Source organism: Lygodium microphyllum, chromosome 2 (genome assembly GCF_053477565.2).
Source record: "Lygodium microphyllum isolate KBCC chromosome 2, Lygodium_microphyllum_v1.1.10, whole genome shotgun sequence".
NCBI classification, from domain to species: Eukaryota; Viridiplantae; Streptophyta; class Polypodiopsida; order Schizaeales; family Lygodiaceae; genus Lygodium; species Lygodium microphyllum.
Genome location: NC_141136.1, coordinates 8,049,564 through 8,064,491, shown reverse-complemented (window position 1 = coordinate 8,064,491; position 14,928 = coordinate 8,049,564). Strand labels below are relative to the sequence as shown.

General features: G+C 48.4%; 1 protein-coding gene across 4 annotated transcripts in view; it reads left to right on the top strand.

The window, feature by feature from the left end:
- The window catches only part of RECA1 (recA DNA recombination family protein), a 67,140-nt gene that overhangs the window by 50,304 nt on the left and 1,908 nt on the right, over window positions 1-14,928 (top strand). For 3 of the 4 annotated variants that reach the window (XM_087690891.1, XM_087690881.1, XM_087690908.1), the window contains exons 10-11: window positions 14,664-14,726; window positions 14,797-14,879. In XM_087690891.1, coding sequence (XP_087547017.1) covers window positions 14,664-14,726; window positions 14,797-14,879 — 146 coding nt within the window. The remainder of the gene's footprint in view (window positions 1-14,663; window positions 14,727-14,796; window positions 14,880-14,928) is intronic. The other variant, XM_087690900.1, reaches the window with a different exon arrangement.

The following is a 14,928-nucleotide window of genomic DNA, read 5'->3' as shown; positions in this document are numbered from 1 at the left end:
ATGAGTGAGTGTGATGGCTTGAGAGAGTGTGAGCAGAGTGAAAGTACGAGACGATAAGAGTGTACGAACAATATGTTGGTACACAAAGAATAAAATGTATTTATACTTAGGGCACGTAAAGGGTGCGTTCACATGTACAATGTGCGTGTACTATACATGGAGGTTACCGGGCCTTTATATCCCAACAAGAGGGATGCATTGTTTTTGCCCTTAGAGGGGGACTCCCACTTCTTCTTTGGCTTTAAAGGGGGCTCTTGTGTCTCCAACCTTAGAAGGGGCACCTACTCATCATGAAGTTCTTCTTTGGGAATGGTTGTCTTTGAGTAGTCATTTCTCCTATTGATACCTAGGATCTTGAGAGACCTCCCAGATTGGGGCCTTGGAGGTTTAGTCGCGACTTGGTGACAAGGTCTTTGAATTCATTTCAGCATGGAGTTACGGAACTGGTGGCTTCTCTCTCGAGGTGGAGTCAAGCTCTACAATTCATCCTGCCTATAGTTCCTTACTATAAGTTACCTTTTAGGTGGAATCTTGGATCTTCAGGATCCTCTACCTCTTCTTCATATCTCTCTTCTCTCCTCTTTCTTTATTTCTTTTTGGGCTTGAGAGGTGTTGAAAAACCACATCTTCAGTTTCTTCACTTTAGGTTGGGTTTCACACTAACAGCCCCAAATAGGGCTAGGGTCCTCATTTTGGTCATTTAGTCACTGTGCGGCCGGTCACCTTAGATAGCTTAGGCCTAGCCGTCACTTGATTCTTTCTTGACCACTTCAGTCATTCTTCACCCGTCTTCTTCCATCACTCTGACATTCTTCACCAGAGTGAGGAGAGAAGGCAGATATTGTGGTTCGTGGTGGGCATCCTTCCTTCTCTCCTCACTCTGGTGTCATCTTCCTACACATGGCGGCACATCTATAGCTTTCGTTAGTTGATCAAGGTCATTGGCATCAACTTTTCTTTAGTTTGGCATCATCATTGTTATCTAGTGGCACATCTACAACGTGCGTTTGCTAATCAGGGTCATAGGCATTAGCTTTCCTCATATAGGGGCTAGTCTCCACCACTAGCTAGTGTCATCATAGGCCATTCAACATTTTGTGTTTGGCAGTTCTCATCACTCTCGCGACCTTTCTTCACATAGGTGCTCTATCATTTGGAGACCCTTACAATTTGCGTTTGCAGCCTTCTGGCTTCTAGGATTTGCATTTGCTTCTAGGCCATCTTCGTGGTGTATAAGGATTGCGCTTTGCTCTCTTGACAGTTGGTGATAATCCTTTTCATCTCTGATGGCACTTGAGGACTGCGATTTACTCCCTTGATAGCTGTCCTTCACCTTCCAGTGATTATTTCGATAGCCCATTGCCTAGAGGGCTCTGTTTTGCTCCCTTCACTATGTAGATTCCCCATAGGTGTTGCCGTTTGAGTTAGACAAGACAGTGCAGTCATCTTTTGAGCTTTGGCTTTGCTTCATCAGCTTTTCTTCTCATAGCATGATTTAGTGCATCATTGTGTTCTTGTGTTTCTGCATTTTTATTCTCTTTCAATATTTGCTGTATACACTTTGTATTTCTCCCTGCAAACCCTATAGTCTATTTGCATTGTCACATATCTTGACAGTTGGTGTGACCAATATGTCGAATAGCCACCTTTGTGTGTAGGGCTCCGAGAAGTATGCTTGGTGGTGCTGTATCTCCATCATGGCCAATGCTACGTATCCTCGTGTGAGTCGTGGTCTTTGGTTGCCTATGCCTTGGTGAATCTCCTGGCCAATGCAGTGAACGTGCTCCTAAGTAGACATGAGTTCACAACCTCCACATGTCTTGCTCCTAGGGTGAAGAGTGATCTCCTTCTCATTGGGGCTGATGTGTGGAAGATAAGGATCTTGGTCTTCCCAAGATTAACTATCAATCCATGCTATGTGCAAAAGTCATGACGGAGATGGAGATGTTGTTCTAGACCCTCCTATGACTCAAAAGACTAGAACAATATCGTTAGCAGAAAGCATAATAGAGACCAATATACCAACCATCTCCACCCCATCATCTCCTCCTTGTATGATGTGGTCTTCTATCTCATTGATGTAGAGTCCAAAGAGTGTGTAGGGGAGGGGGGACATCCTTGCTTCATTCCAATGGTGCTAGAGACCATGTCTAGTAGTCCTCCTAGGGCATCTCACCTTGCATACCACCCTCTCGTATAGTATATAGATGCCCTAGATTATGTCTGATGGGATTCCCAATCTTTGTCGCCTATGTAGTAGTCTATCTTGTGGAATTGTATCCAAGGCTTTTCGGAAATCTACAAAGTAGCAGTAGAGTCTTTTTTTCCTTTAGCTTGCTCAATCATACCCCTCAAGGTAAAGATGTGGTTAAGTGCAGAGAATCCCCATCTGAATCCAACATGTTTTGTTGCCCTCAATCTCCCTCTCTTTGCATATGCATTGAGGTTTGCCTCTATCACTACCCCATAGATCTTAGCCAATGTGTGGCCCACCATGATGGTCTTGTAATTACCACGATCTAGGGAATCTTTAGACTTATGGATAGGCATGATGGTATGCATGGTCCACTCATGGGAAGCCTTTTGCTAGAGCCCTGTTGAACTTAAAAGCAAGGAGAGGAGCTAAAATTCCACTGTATAGATGAAGTGCTCACACTGTATACTTGTGTGGTCCATTGATTGTCCATACTATAGATGCACTAATGCTCTCCTTACATCTTTGCTTATGAATAAATAGTATAGATCCTGATATTGTGTCTCCTCATATGCCTGTTGCTTACAAGGTGTTCGGGTCCTCATATACTTGTGGGCCTTGCCTCATCGGTATAGACCCTAGTCCTCTCTTGATCCAAAGGTGTCTGTATAGCTCCCTACACTAGTCATTATACCGTTTGTTTTGGGGTATGGTCCCATGCCTTGTGAGTTTGCTAGTTTGTGTGGAGTGTGGGAAGCTTTGGAGAGTGGCTGTGTGTAGAATGGAGGTGAGCATGCCTAGGGAGGTAGTATACTCAAACTCTGTAAGCCATCATAGACATGATGGCTGTACATGTCAGCTAGTTCGTGCATGAAATAGAAAGTGGTGGGCTGGTTGTGGGTGAAGGTAAAGTGAGCATTTCAGTTTATGTTCATTTGCTTATTGCTGTAATTAAGTGCTTAATTAGGTTAAACCACCCTATCCGAGAAGGAAGGTTGGTTTCACCTCCCGCCATGTCCTGATGGTACAAGCCAAGCTAGCCTTCCAACCAGCCCACTGCATGGGGGGGCGCTCGCCAATCTATGCCCCTTTCCGATCTCTGACCTGGGGGTTATAGATCACCCGTTGACGAACTATCTCCTCGTGGCAGCCACTCATTGTTGTAAGCTTTCTCGAAATCCAAGAGTAGTACGACCAGTCTCTGCCCACTGTGCTGAGCCCACTGTGTTGCCTCAAAGAATGTAAACACATTGTCTAGGATGCTCCTATCTTAGATAAAGCTTGTCTATGTGTCATGGATGATTTTTGGAAGTACGGTGCATAGTCCCCTACCAATCATCTTTGCCAGTGCCTTATAGGCCACTGGCAATAAGGTGATCGGTCTCCACTGGGAAAGCTCCAACCGGTCTTCCCCTTTGGGGAGAAGACTGATAAGGCCTGTTGAAAGACTCCCTGGCATCTGTCCTAAAGTGAAAATCTCCTGGAAGGCCATCAGTAGGGGATCCTTCACCACTTCTCAGTAGGTAGTGAAGAAGGCCTTAGAGAGGCCATCCTCTCTCGGGCATTTCTGCCCATCCTGTGTATGGAAAGCCTCCTCTAGTTCCTTCTCTGTGAAGGGGGCTAGGAGGGAGCGTCGCATCTTCTCTGTGACGAGGGACGGGATGTGATCCAGACCTACTATCCACATTGTTGTCCTCAAGTTGAGGCTATCTCCTGCTAGAAAAGGTATCTGTAGTAGTCGGTGGCAATCTCCATCACCTCGACTTGTTCTAGGATAGAACGAGTCCTTCCATACTGATTCGAAAGGCTGCGTATTTGCTCTCGTGAGGTGCGAGGGTGGTGCACCTGGAAGAACTCACTGCACATCGTGTCCCCCTTCTGCGCCCAGAAGGCTACTGAGGTGCGGAAAGAGAACTCCGAGCGCTTGTTCTCTAGGCCAGGAATGGCTTCTTACACGTGCATCTCTTGTGCGTGGAGGGTGGGATCCCCTGGTGCCTCCTGTAATAGTCTCTGCATGGTTGCAAGGTCCTGCCGAAGTGTTCTCACCTCCTCCTAGCTCTGTTGCCTGGCCTGTATGGCTGCTTGTTGGTAGATATTGCTTGACTTGGCTAGGACCTTTGCAAACTCCTCTGGATCCGGTCCGTCCTGCCCCACTCCCTGGTCCAAATCTGCTCTATTTGTCTCGTCACCTCCTCCCTCCTATAGATGGAGTCAAGGATTCGACAGGATCATGTGTCTAGGGCAGATGCTGGGGGATCAAGTGTCAGGAGAACCGGTTAATGATCGAACAACGTGGTGCCTCAATTTGGCCTCCATGAGAGGCTTCCAACTCTCCCACATAAAACCTGTCCAATCGCTCCAGCAGGACTCCACCTAGCCGTCCGTGTCCCCAAGAGAAGTCCAGCGATCTCTCCCTCATGTGGAAGGCAGGGTCTCTCTAGGCATTGCGTGCTCTTACTGCCAGTAGAAAGACCTCCCATGCCTCCTGCTCCTCCCTAACCATGCCCTGGTAGTTTCTGCCTCTGCCCTGCTGGTCCTCCAAAGCCTCCGGGTTGTTGAAGTCTCCTCCAACGATCTAGGAGTCCACCTCTGGGAGTCCCTCTGCGATCTCCACCCAGAATCTGTTTTGTGCCCTAACCTCCGTAGGGGCATAGACATTGAGGACTCCAAGGCATGAGTCCCCAATATCCAATCTGATCCATAGAACCCTCCCTGCCACTATCGTCCAATGGTCTTGTACACAGGCGGTGAGACTCAGGCCAATAGAGGTGCATATGCCTCCACTCCTGCGTGGGCACCTATGGCTTGCTCCCAGTAAGTGTGCGAGCTACTCGCGAGTACCTTCCCTACCCGTTGGGCCTGGGTGGAAGTAAGGTTGTGCTCCTTTAGAAGTAAGATGTTGATCCGTCCGGCAAGGGCAGGCTGCAGCTCCAAGACCTATCATGAGAAAAGCTGTAACAAGGTGGATCGCTCCCCGAAATCCCAGTCCACCTTGTTATAAGCTTTCTCGAAATCCAAGAGTAGTACGGCCAGTCTGTGCCCACTGTGTTGAGCCCACTCTGTTGCCTCAAAGAATGTAAATACATTGTCTAGGATGCTCGTATCTTAGATAAAGCCTGTCTATGTGTCATGGATGATGTTTGGAAGTATGGGGCATAGTTGCCTACCAGTCATCTTTGCCAGTGCCTTATAGGCCACTGGCAATAAGGTGATCGGTCTCCACTGGGAAAGCTCCAACCGGTCTTCCCCTTTGGGGAGAAGACTGATAAGGCTTGCTGAAAGACTCCCTGGCATCTGTCCTAAAGTGAAAATCTCTTGGAAGGCCATCAGTAGGGGATCCTTCACCACTTCCCAGTAGGTAGTGAAGAAGGCCTTAGAGAGGCCATCCTCTCGGGCATTTCTGCCCATCCTGTGTATGGAAAGCCTCCTCTAGTTCCTTCTTTGTGAAGGGTGAAAGGTGAGAAGGATCGAAGCTTGCACGCGAGCTATGGCGGGAGAGCAAGAGCAAGAAAGAGAGAGACAAGAAATGGGAACTCCAACAGTCACAATGTGTGACCGGGTCTTCCTTTATTCAAACTGTCACTAAAAGAATAAAGAATAAAGTGACGTGACGGGCGCCCGCCACCTGCAGTGTGCAGTGGCGGGTACTGTCAGTGTAGTAATACACGGGGCGGCACGGCGGAGGCGCCTTTACCCCCAACAACCTCCCACTTAAAGGCGAATCTGCCCTAGTGAGAGAGAAAAGAAAAAGAAAAGACAGTACAAATGTACATAGGTACAAGGGATGAGGAAAGGTGACATCTCATCCAACGCCCATCAACCTCCTGAGGAAGGCAAAGCGCTCAGTAGTGAGGCTCTTCGTGAGCAAATCTGCAGGATTCTCGTCAGTGGAGATCTTGACAAGGTCAACAGACCTGTCCTCCACGACACCACGTATGAAGTGATACCTCACCTCAATGTGTTTCGTCTTCGCATGGAAGACCGGATTCTTAGCCAACTGAATGGCACTCATAGAATCCGAATGCAGTGTAGGTGTAGCATCAATCCCAAGGTCAGCAACTAGACGGCCTAACCATATGGCCTCCTTGCAAGCCTCAGTGGCTGCAACATACTCGGCCTCAGTGGTAGACAAAGCCGTACACTTCTGAACCCTGGACATCCAAGAGATAGCCCCTCCAGCATAGGTGAATACATAGCCAGAAGTGGACTTCCTACTATCTGCATGTCCTGCATAATCGGAGTCAGTGTACCCCACGACCCCTGTATCCTGGCTGCCATAGCAAATACACATATCTGTTGTGCCCTTCAGGTACCTCATGATACCCTTCACGGCATCCCAATGTCTGCTGCCAGGTGTAGCCATATAGCGTGCCACAACACCAACTGCATGTGCAATATCTGGACGAGTGGCTATCATGGCATACATCAAACTGCCCACGGCTGATGCATAAGGGATCTTGGCCATCTCGGCCCTCTGCTCATCTGTCTGCGGACAATCGGCCTGTGATACCTTCACATAAGAAGGTAATGGACAGCCAATAGGCTTTGCGTCCTGCATGCGGAAGCGCTCAAGGACTTTATGAATGTACTCCTGCTGTGAGAGATACAAAAGTCCCTGATGCCTATCGCGCTTAATGCGCATCCCAAGTATATGTGAGGCCTGTCCCAAATCCTTCATCTCAAAGCTCTTCTTCAGCTGAGATTTAAGAGCATCTAGCTCATCATGAGCTTTCCCTACTATCAGCATATCATCAACATAGAGTACCAAGATAAGCAAACTGCCATCACGGGCTTTCTTCGTGTAAAGACACGGATCCATAGCACTCCTGCTGTAGCCCTGTGACTGCATAAAGGCATCAAACTTATGATACCATTCCCTAGGTGCCTGCTTCAAGCCATACAAGCTCTTCTTCAACTTGCACACTAGGTGCTCCCTGCCAGGTTCTGCAAAGCCCTTAGGCTGATCCATATAGATCTCATCATGCAAGTCCCCATGTAGAAAAGCCGTCTTGACATCCATCTGATATAGATCTAAGTCAAGCTGTGCAACCAAAGCCAAGACTAAGCGCAGGGTGGTCATCTTAACCACAGGAGAGAAGACCTCATCAAAGTCCACACCATGTTCCTGCTTAAAACCCTTTGCTACCAATCTAGCCTTGTATGCCGGCTTGGGGTGTCCAGGGGTACTTTTCAGCTTGTACACCCACTTGCATGGCAAAGCCTTCTTGCCCTTAGGCAAGGCAACCAAATCCCAAGTCTCATTTTTATGCAGGGAGTCTATCTCAGACTGCATAGCCCTCTCCCAGGAGTGACTGTCACCCCTGCGCATAGCCTCATCATAAGTGAAAGGCTCTCCTGCATCTGTAACCAAAACATAATGCATAGAGGGCTGAAATCTGTCAGGTGGACGTCTATCTCTAGCAGACCGTCTCACCACAGGCTCTGCTGCCTGTCTAACACCCTCGCCCTGTGGAGAAACTGCTGCAGGCTGTACTACTGGCTGTGCTGGAGCTCTAGGCTCCTCCTGAAAGATCACTCTGCGGATCTCAACCACCTTCTCAGGCTGCCTATGCATCTTGTCTTCATGGAAGACGACATCATGGCTGCGTACTATTTTCCGCGCCTGCGGATCCCATAGGCGATAGCCCATCTCTCCTGACTCACCATAGCCAAGGAATATGCATTTAATGCTCTTTGGATCCAATTTACTCCTCTTGTCCTTGGGCACATGGCAGAATGCCTCACATCCAAAGACACGGAGATGCGCATAAGAGGGTGGCTTACCAGCCCAAACTTCCTCTGCAACCTGGAAATCCAATCCACTAGAAGGCGATCGGTTTATGACATGCACTGCCGTACTAACTGCCTCAGCCCAAAAACTCGGGGGTAGGCTTGCATGGCTAAGCATAGAGCGCACACGCTCCTGAATAGTCCTGTTCATGCGCTCAGCCAAACCATTCTGGGGTGGGGTGTAAGGGGCGGTCAACTGACGCTTAATACCCCTGTCATCACAAAACTGCTCAAAAGCATGCGAGACATATTCTCCCCCATTATCTGTCCTAAGGCATTTCAGCCTATACCCAGTCTGGTTCTCAACAAGAGCAAGCCATCTCTGAAAAACTGCCAAGACATCGGACTTCTGCTTTATGGGATAAGCCCACACTTTCCTAGAAAAATCATCAATGAAGGTAACGAAGTACTTCGCGCCACCCATAGACATGCAAGGCATAGGCCCACAAACATCGGAATGCACCAATGCCAAGGGCTCACTCATGCGTGGCCTACCCGATTTCTTATGCGTAGACCTATTCTGCTTACCATAAAGACAATGATCACACGAGTCAAAACATGCATAATCCAAAGGCGGAAGATACTGCAAACCAGATAACATTTTCATTCCTTTCAAAGACATATGCCCCAAACGGGCATGCCAAAGTGATACATGTGGGATAGAGCCCACTGCCAAAACATGGTCTACAGAAGACCCAGATACAACAAGAGGATAGAGGCTGCCATCCTTGGCGCCTCTAGCAAGCACAAGTCTGCCTTTGGTAATCTTCCAGGCAGAATCCCCAAAACAGACATGAAATCCTGCATCATCCAACTGTCCTGCAGACATAAGACTACGCGTAAGCGCAGGTACATGACGTACATCCCTGAGCAAAAAGGAACTGCCAGTGGAAAACTGCAACTGAATATCTCCACAGCCCACAATATCAAGAGACCTGTCATCTCCAAGTCTGACTGATCCAGATACAGTACGGTAAGAGTGAAACCACTCACGGTAAGGCGTCACATGGAAGGACGCACCTGAATCCAATAACCAGCACTGTGCATACATACTAGGTGTCTCAGTCAAGTGTGAAGCATCAGAAGAACTAGCTGCAAGTATAAACTCATCACCACCATCGGACTCTTCAGTCTGCGTGACATTAATTTCCTCAATCTTGACGTTGGACTTCGCAGGTACTATGCTGCGATCAGAGGACTTCTCCTGCACTTTATCTTTCCCCTTATCCTTGCGCTTCTCATTGCGCAACTCATGACACTGTGGTCTAATATGGCCCTTTTTCCCACAATGATGACAAGTGACATTTGCATTGCGTCCACGCGACTTACTACGCGACTTGCCACCACGAGATTTAGACCGACCCTTCTGCGAGTCACGGCCTCGGCCATTACCACGGTCATACCTGTCATTCCTGCCTCTAACTGTCAAAGCATGACTACCACGAGAGGCATCCAAGTTTTTGCGATTCACCTCTTCCTGAAGAAGAGCACTCTCAACATCTGCCAATTTTAGAGTAGCACTAGAGGCACAAAGAGCAGTGCGGAATACATCCCATGACTCATTCAGAGTTCCAAGCAAGAAAAGAGGAGTTACTTCCTCTCCAAAGGTGATATCCTGCGAAGTCAGGTTCTTCAGTATAGCATGGAACTGGCTCAAGTGAGCAGACATAGTCGCATTATCCTTCATGCGCAGATCCATAAGCTGCTTCAACCAGTACATCTGACTCGCCGGACTTTTCTTATCATAAAGATTCTTGATCTTATTCCATAGATCCCATGCACTCTGTGCTTCCTCAAATACATTATAATGTACCTGTTCAGTGAGAGACAATACAATCGTGGACTTGCATAGCTCATCAAGTTCAAGCCAGTCGTCAATGTCCATAGTTTCAGGCTGCTCCCCACTCAACCGAAGTGGCTTAATCTGAGATTTCTGCACCAAAACCTGCCATATTTGACTCTTCCAGTAAGAGTAGTTGGTACCATCCAACTTTGTAATGTTAAAGATGGCACTATCATGCGAAGATGACGCCATTATGCAGGCTGGAAATGCCCAAACAGTCCAAAACTGCTTGCTGTTTTACTGCAGAAACTGCCCAAAAATGACCAAAACGGGGTCCAAAGGGTGAGCAAAGTGTGCCAAAAGTTGCTGCCCACTTAGTACTAGGTGCGGTACACCAAATCAGGATATTTCAGCATGAAAAGTACACCTCAGTCCACCAATAACTGCTTGCTGTAATAAATTGCAGGTATGCAGTCTAGAGAGCAAACTGTCCCAAAATAGGATCCAATGTCAAGCAAACAATGCTAGGTCCAAAGCCGGCATGAAACGGACATAAGCAAGGCCAATGACAGTGAAAAGAACATGAGCTCAACACCAAGCATGTCAAAATAACATCTGCCAGTGAAAGGCACACCCCCAGACACTCTAGGCAAAGTGTTCCTGTAACTGCCAAAACCTGACACAAATAGGTATCTGCTCAAAGAGAAAGATCCAAATATGAGACTCAGCTCATAAGCATCCTGTGAACCAAGAGTACATCAATGCATATCCATAAAGATCGGAGTATGATCCCAAAGTCTCAATGTGTATGTAGCTGCTCAAGACATAAACTGCTTCAAATACATGTAAGTGCTCCAATAGCATGCAACTGTCAAAGGTCAAGAAAGCATGTAAAATGCTCCCACTGGCACAAAAGGCGTACAAAGCGAGCTCAGAAGCTCAAACAACCCAAGAGAAAGCACCAGTGATAAGTGACCCTGTCAATGCATCAAGCGCATCCAAGAGAGCATGACATACATGAAGCACCGGTCATATTAACCATGAAGCAATACATAAGCCCAAATAAGCTCTCGGTCAACTCAATGACATCCAAATAGCAACCAAGATCAGTGATCAAGTAAGCCGGGAATGCTCAAATACATCCAAATCCAAGCTCCAAATGTCGGTATGGCATACACGAACCAAATAGCATATGTCACGAACCAAAGCATGTAATGCAAAAGCCTAACTGTCAAGCAGAGACATGAGGCATAGGCGGTCCACGAGCATGCCGAGTCGGTCCAAATGCCAGTGAAGACGGAGCTAATACGAAGCTCAAAAGCATCCCATAATCTCATACATATGCTCCAAGTCGTCCCCAAATGTCAGAGATATCATGCCAAAGCTCAAAGCATACATCCGGTATCGGTAGGTAAGTGCCAAAGCATGTAAAGTACCTTCAGCCCACTGTTATTCCAGCATGTATTTACTGTTCTAAACAGTAGATTTCAGCCCCAAATTCAAGCCAAAATCATGGTCAAACCAAATGCATACATCCCCAATACATCCGGGTAGGAAGTAGACCGCATACGGGCATCAAACAAGGTAACCGGAGTAGAGTATAAGCATTAAATGCCAATGCCAAGTGTGGCTGCCCTGTTTCCAGCACTGTATAACAGTAAATAACAGTCCCAAATCAGCCAATATTTCAAGCCAAAATCATGGCATAATCATGTGCATACATTCCCAAGGCACTAGGCATCATGTAGACCGCATACGGGCATCAAATAGCACAACCGGAATGGAGTATAAGCAACAAATGCTAATGCCAATGGTGCTGCCCTGTTTTCAGCCTGTTATGACAGTTTATGACAGTCCCAAATCTGAAGAAATCAGCCCCGAAAGATCAAGACCAATACCCAAAGCTTGAATGACATCAAACATGAAGTCTATAGCCCTCTTGATCAAGGTAGAGAGCAAGAAGCAATGGCCAAGTGTGGAGCTGAAGTAGATGAGTGCTCACAGCCTGGAAAAAATGATGCAATCTGCCCTGTTGGTGCTGAACTTGCTGTTGCTCCACATGGGCTGAAAAGGGGGTAATGGGGGGCTCAATGATGGCCCAAGGTAGGCACATACCAAGCCATGAAGGCCCAATGCAAAGGGGAGGGAAGATATGAGCTATGGAGCTCAAGAAGAGTGGCTGCCCTTTGTTCCTGCCCTGTTTCAATCTGAGAATACACTCAAATGCCTGCAAATGCTGAAGCAATACCTCAAGGGCAAGGCCCTGATGAAGCTCAAGAAGGCCAGGATGGAGCTCGGGAAGCCGGGGAGAGTCGGGAGCTCAAGAGGTCGGCTATGGCTGCCGGGATGGAGACCCAATGCGTGAAGCGAGTCGATGCAAAGGTCGGGAAGCACCGAGTCGAGCTCGAGCAAGAGAATGCCAAGCTCTGATACCAGTTGAAAGGTGAGAAGGATCGAAGCTTGCACGCGAGCTATGGCGGGAGAGCAAGAGCAAGAAAGAGAGAGACAAGAAATGGGAACTCCAACAGTCACAATGTGTGACCGGGCCTTCCTTTATTCAAACTGTCACTAAAAGAATAAAGAATAAAGTGACGTGACGGGCGCCCGCCACCTGCAGTGTGCAGTGGCGGGTACTGTCAGTGTAGTAATACACGGGGCGGCACGGTGGAGGCGCCTTTACCCCCAACAAAGGGGGCTAGGAGGGAGTGTCCCATCTTCTTTGTGATGAGGGACGGGATGTGATCCCAGACCTGCTATCCACATTGCTGTCCTCAAGTTGAGGCTATCTCCTGCTAGAAAAGGTATCTGTAGTAGTCGGTGGCAATCTCCATCACCTCGACTCGTTGTGGGATAGAACGAGTCCTTCCATACTGATTCGGAAGGCTGCATATTTGCTCTCCCGAGGTGCACCTGGAAGAACTCATTGCACATCGTGTCCCCCTTTTGCGCCTAGAAGACTGTTGAGGTGCGGAAAGAGAACTCCGAGCGCCTGTTCTCTAGGCCAGGAATGGCTTCTTGTACGCGCATCTCTTGTGCGTGGAGGGTGGGATCCCCTGGTGCCTCCTGTAATAGTCTTTGCGTGGTTGCAAGGTTCCGCCGAAGTGTTCTCACCTCCTCCCAGCTTTGTTGCCTGGCGTGTATGGCTGCTTGTTGGTAGATATTGCTCCACTTGGCTAGGACCTTTGCAACCTCCTCTGGATCCGGTCTGTCTTGCCCTAGTCCTTGGTCCAAATTTGCTCTATTTGTCTCGTCACCTCCTCCCTTCTATAGATGGAGTCAAGGATCCGACAGGATCGTGTGTCTAGGGCAGATGCTGGGGGATCAAGTGTCAGGAGAACCGGTTAATGATCGAACAATGTGGTGCCCGCCAACTGCCCAATTTGGCCTCCACGAGAGGCTCCCCACTCTCCCACATAAAACCTGGCCAATCGCTCCAGCAGGACTCCATCTAGCCGCCTGTGTCCCCAAGAGAAGTCCAACGATCTCTCCCTCATGTGGAAGGCGGGGTCTCTCTAGGCATTGCGTGCTCTTACTGCCAGTAGAAAGACCTCCCATGCCTCTTGCTCCTCCCCAACCATGCCCTATAGTTTCTGTGTCTGCCCTGCTGGTCCTCCAAAGCCTCCAGGTTGTTGAAGTCTCCTCCAACGATCCAGGAGTCCACCTCTGGGAGTCCCTCCGCGATCTCCACCCAGAATCTGTTGCGTGCCCTAACCTCCGTAGGGGCATAGACATTGAGGACTCCAAGGCATGAGTCCCCAATATCCAATCTGATCCATAGAACCCTCCCTGCCACTATTGTCCCATGGTCTTGTACACAGGCGGTGAGACTCAGGCCAATAGAGGTGCATATGCCTCCACTCCTGCGTGGGCACCTATGGCTTGCTCCCAGTAAGTGTGCGAGCTACTCGGGAGTACCTTCCCTATCCGTTGGGCCTGGGTGGGAGTAAGTTTGTGCTCAGTAAGATGTTGATCCATCCGGCAAGGGCAGGCTGCAGCTCCTGCCAAACAATCAATTTCCTGGAACCATGTGCCCCACTGTAGTGGAGACTATTCACATTTCAGAATGCAAGGTGTAAGCTCATGGAGAAACTTGTGACTGACCGAACAGGCATCTGTTTAGTGTGGAGGCTGCTGATGAGGAGGAAAAACTATGGGGCATACAAGTACGCTTTGCCGCAGGTTTGGACGACGAACTCTAGTCCTCCATGGTGGCCATTGGCCGGACCATAGGGGTGATAGATGTTCTAGGGGGTACTATCAATGCATCTATCAGCCATGCTGAGAGTTGTGACTTTGTACATTGGTAGAAACGGGCCGCCTGTGCCAGGGGCCACTTGATCACATCCCACGGAGCTCTCCATTGAAGGCAAAAAGCGTAGTTTGGTCCATTGGGTTGGGGGGGGGGGGGGTTTGTGGGGCCTGTGGGATCTCAGGTGAGGTAGTCTGTGGTGCGGCTAGGGGGAAAGGTGGAGCGCAGGCGCATGGCGGACAGGCCGCCCGGGGGGGGGGGGGGGGGGGACACTGTCGAGTGGGAGGGGGGAAGACTGGCGCAGGGCGCGGGGGGGGGGCAGTGATGTGACGCAATGGCGGGAGCTGAAACAGGCTGCTTACTTGATTAGCAAAGGTACCATTATTATTACCTTGCCATGTAGGTCATGGAAGTGCTTAGGGTTGATGCATATGATGAGCTGAACAATATTCTGCACGAGTTGTAGATATTTTGCATAATGCAAGTTGTATTTTCTCATTAAAATAAAGCTTGATCAATCTGCAAGTGTTTATATCTTATAACCACTTGGTGTTGATTGGGTCCCAAAATAACAAATCTAGCTTTACAATCGTATGACATTGCTTTTCCCCTTAGATTGTTTCATACTTTCTTGGTAACATTGACAGGTATCAAGACCTTACAAGCAAGCCGAATTTGACATAGTTTTTGGAAGTGGGATTTGCAGGGTGGTGAGTGGATTTTGGTTTTGTTTTTAGGCCAGTATGACTCCTATAGTTTTGCAACACTTATTTTGCATAGTTGCAGGGTTGCATTTTGGATTGTGCAGATCTGAAAGGCATAGTGCTGAAGAGAGGTTCCTGGTATAGCTATGGTGATTCAAGGTGCACTTATAAATTCCTCTTTCATTTTGTTGACAGACATCAGAGAATT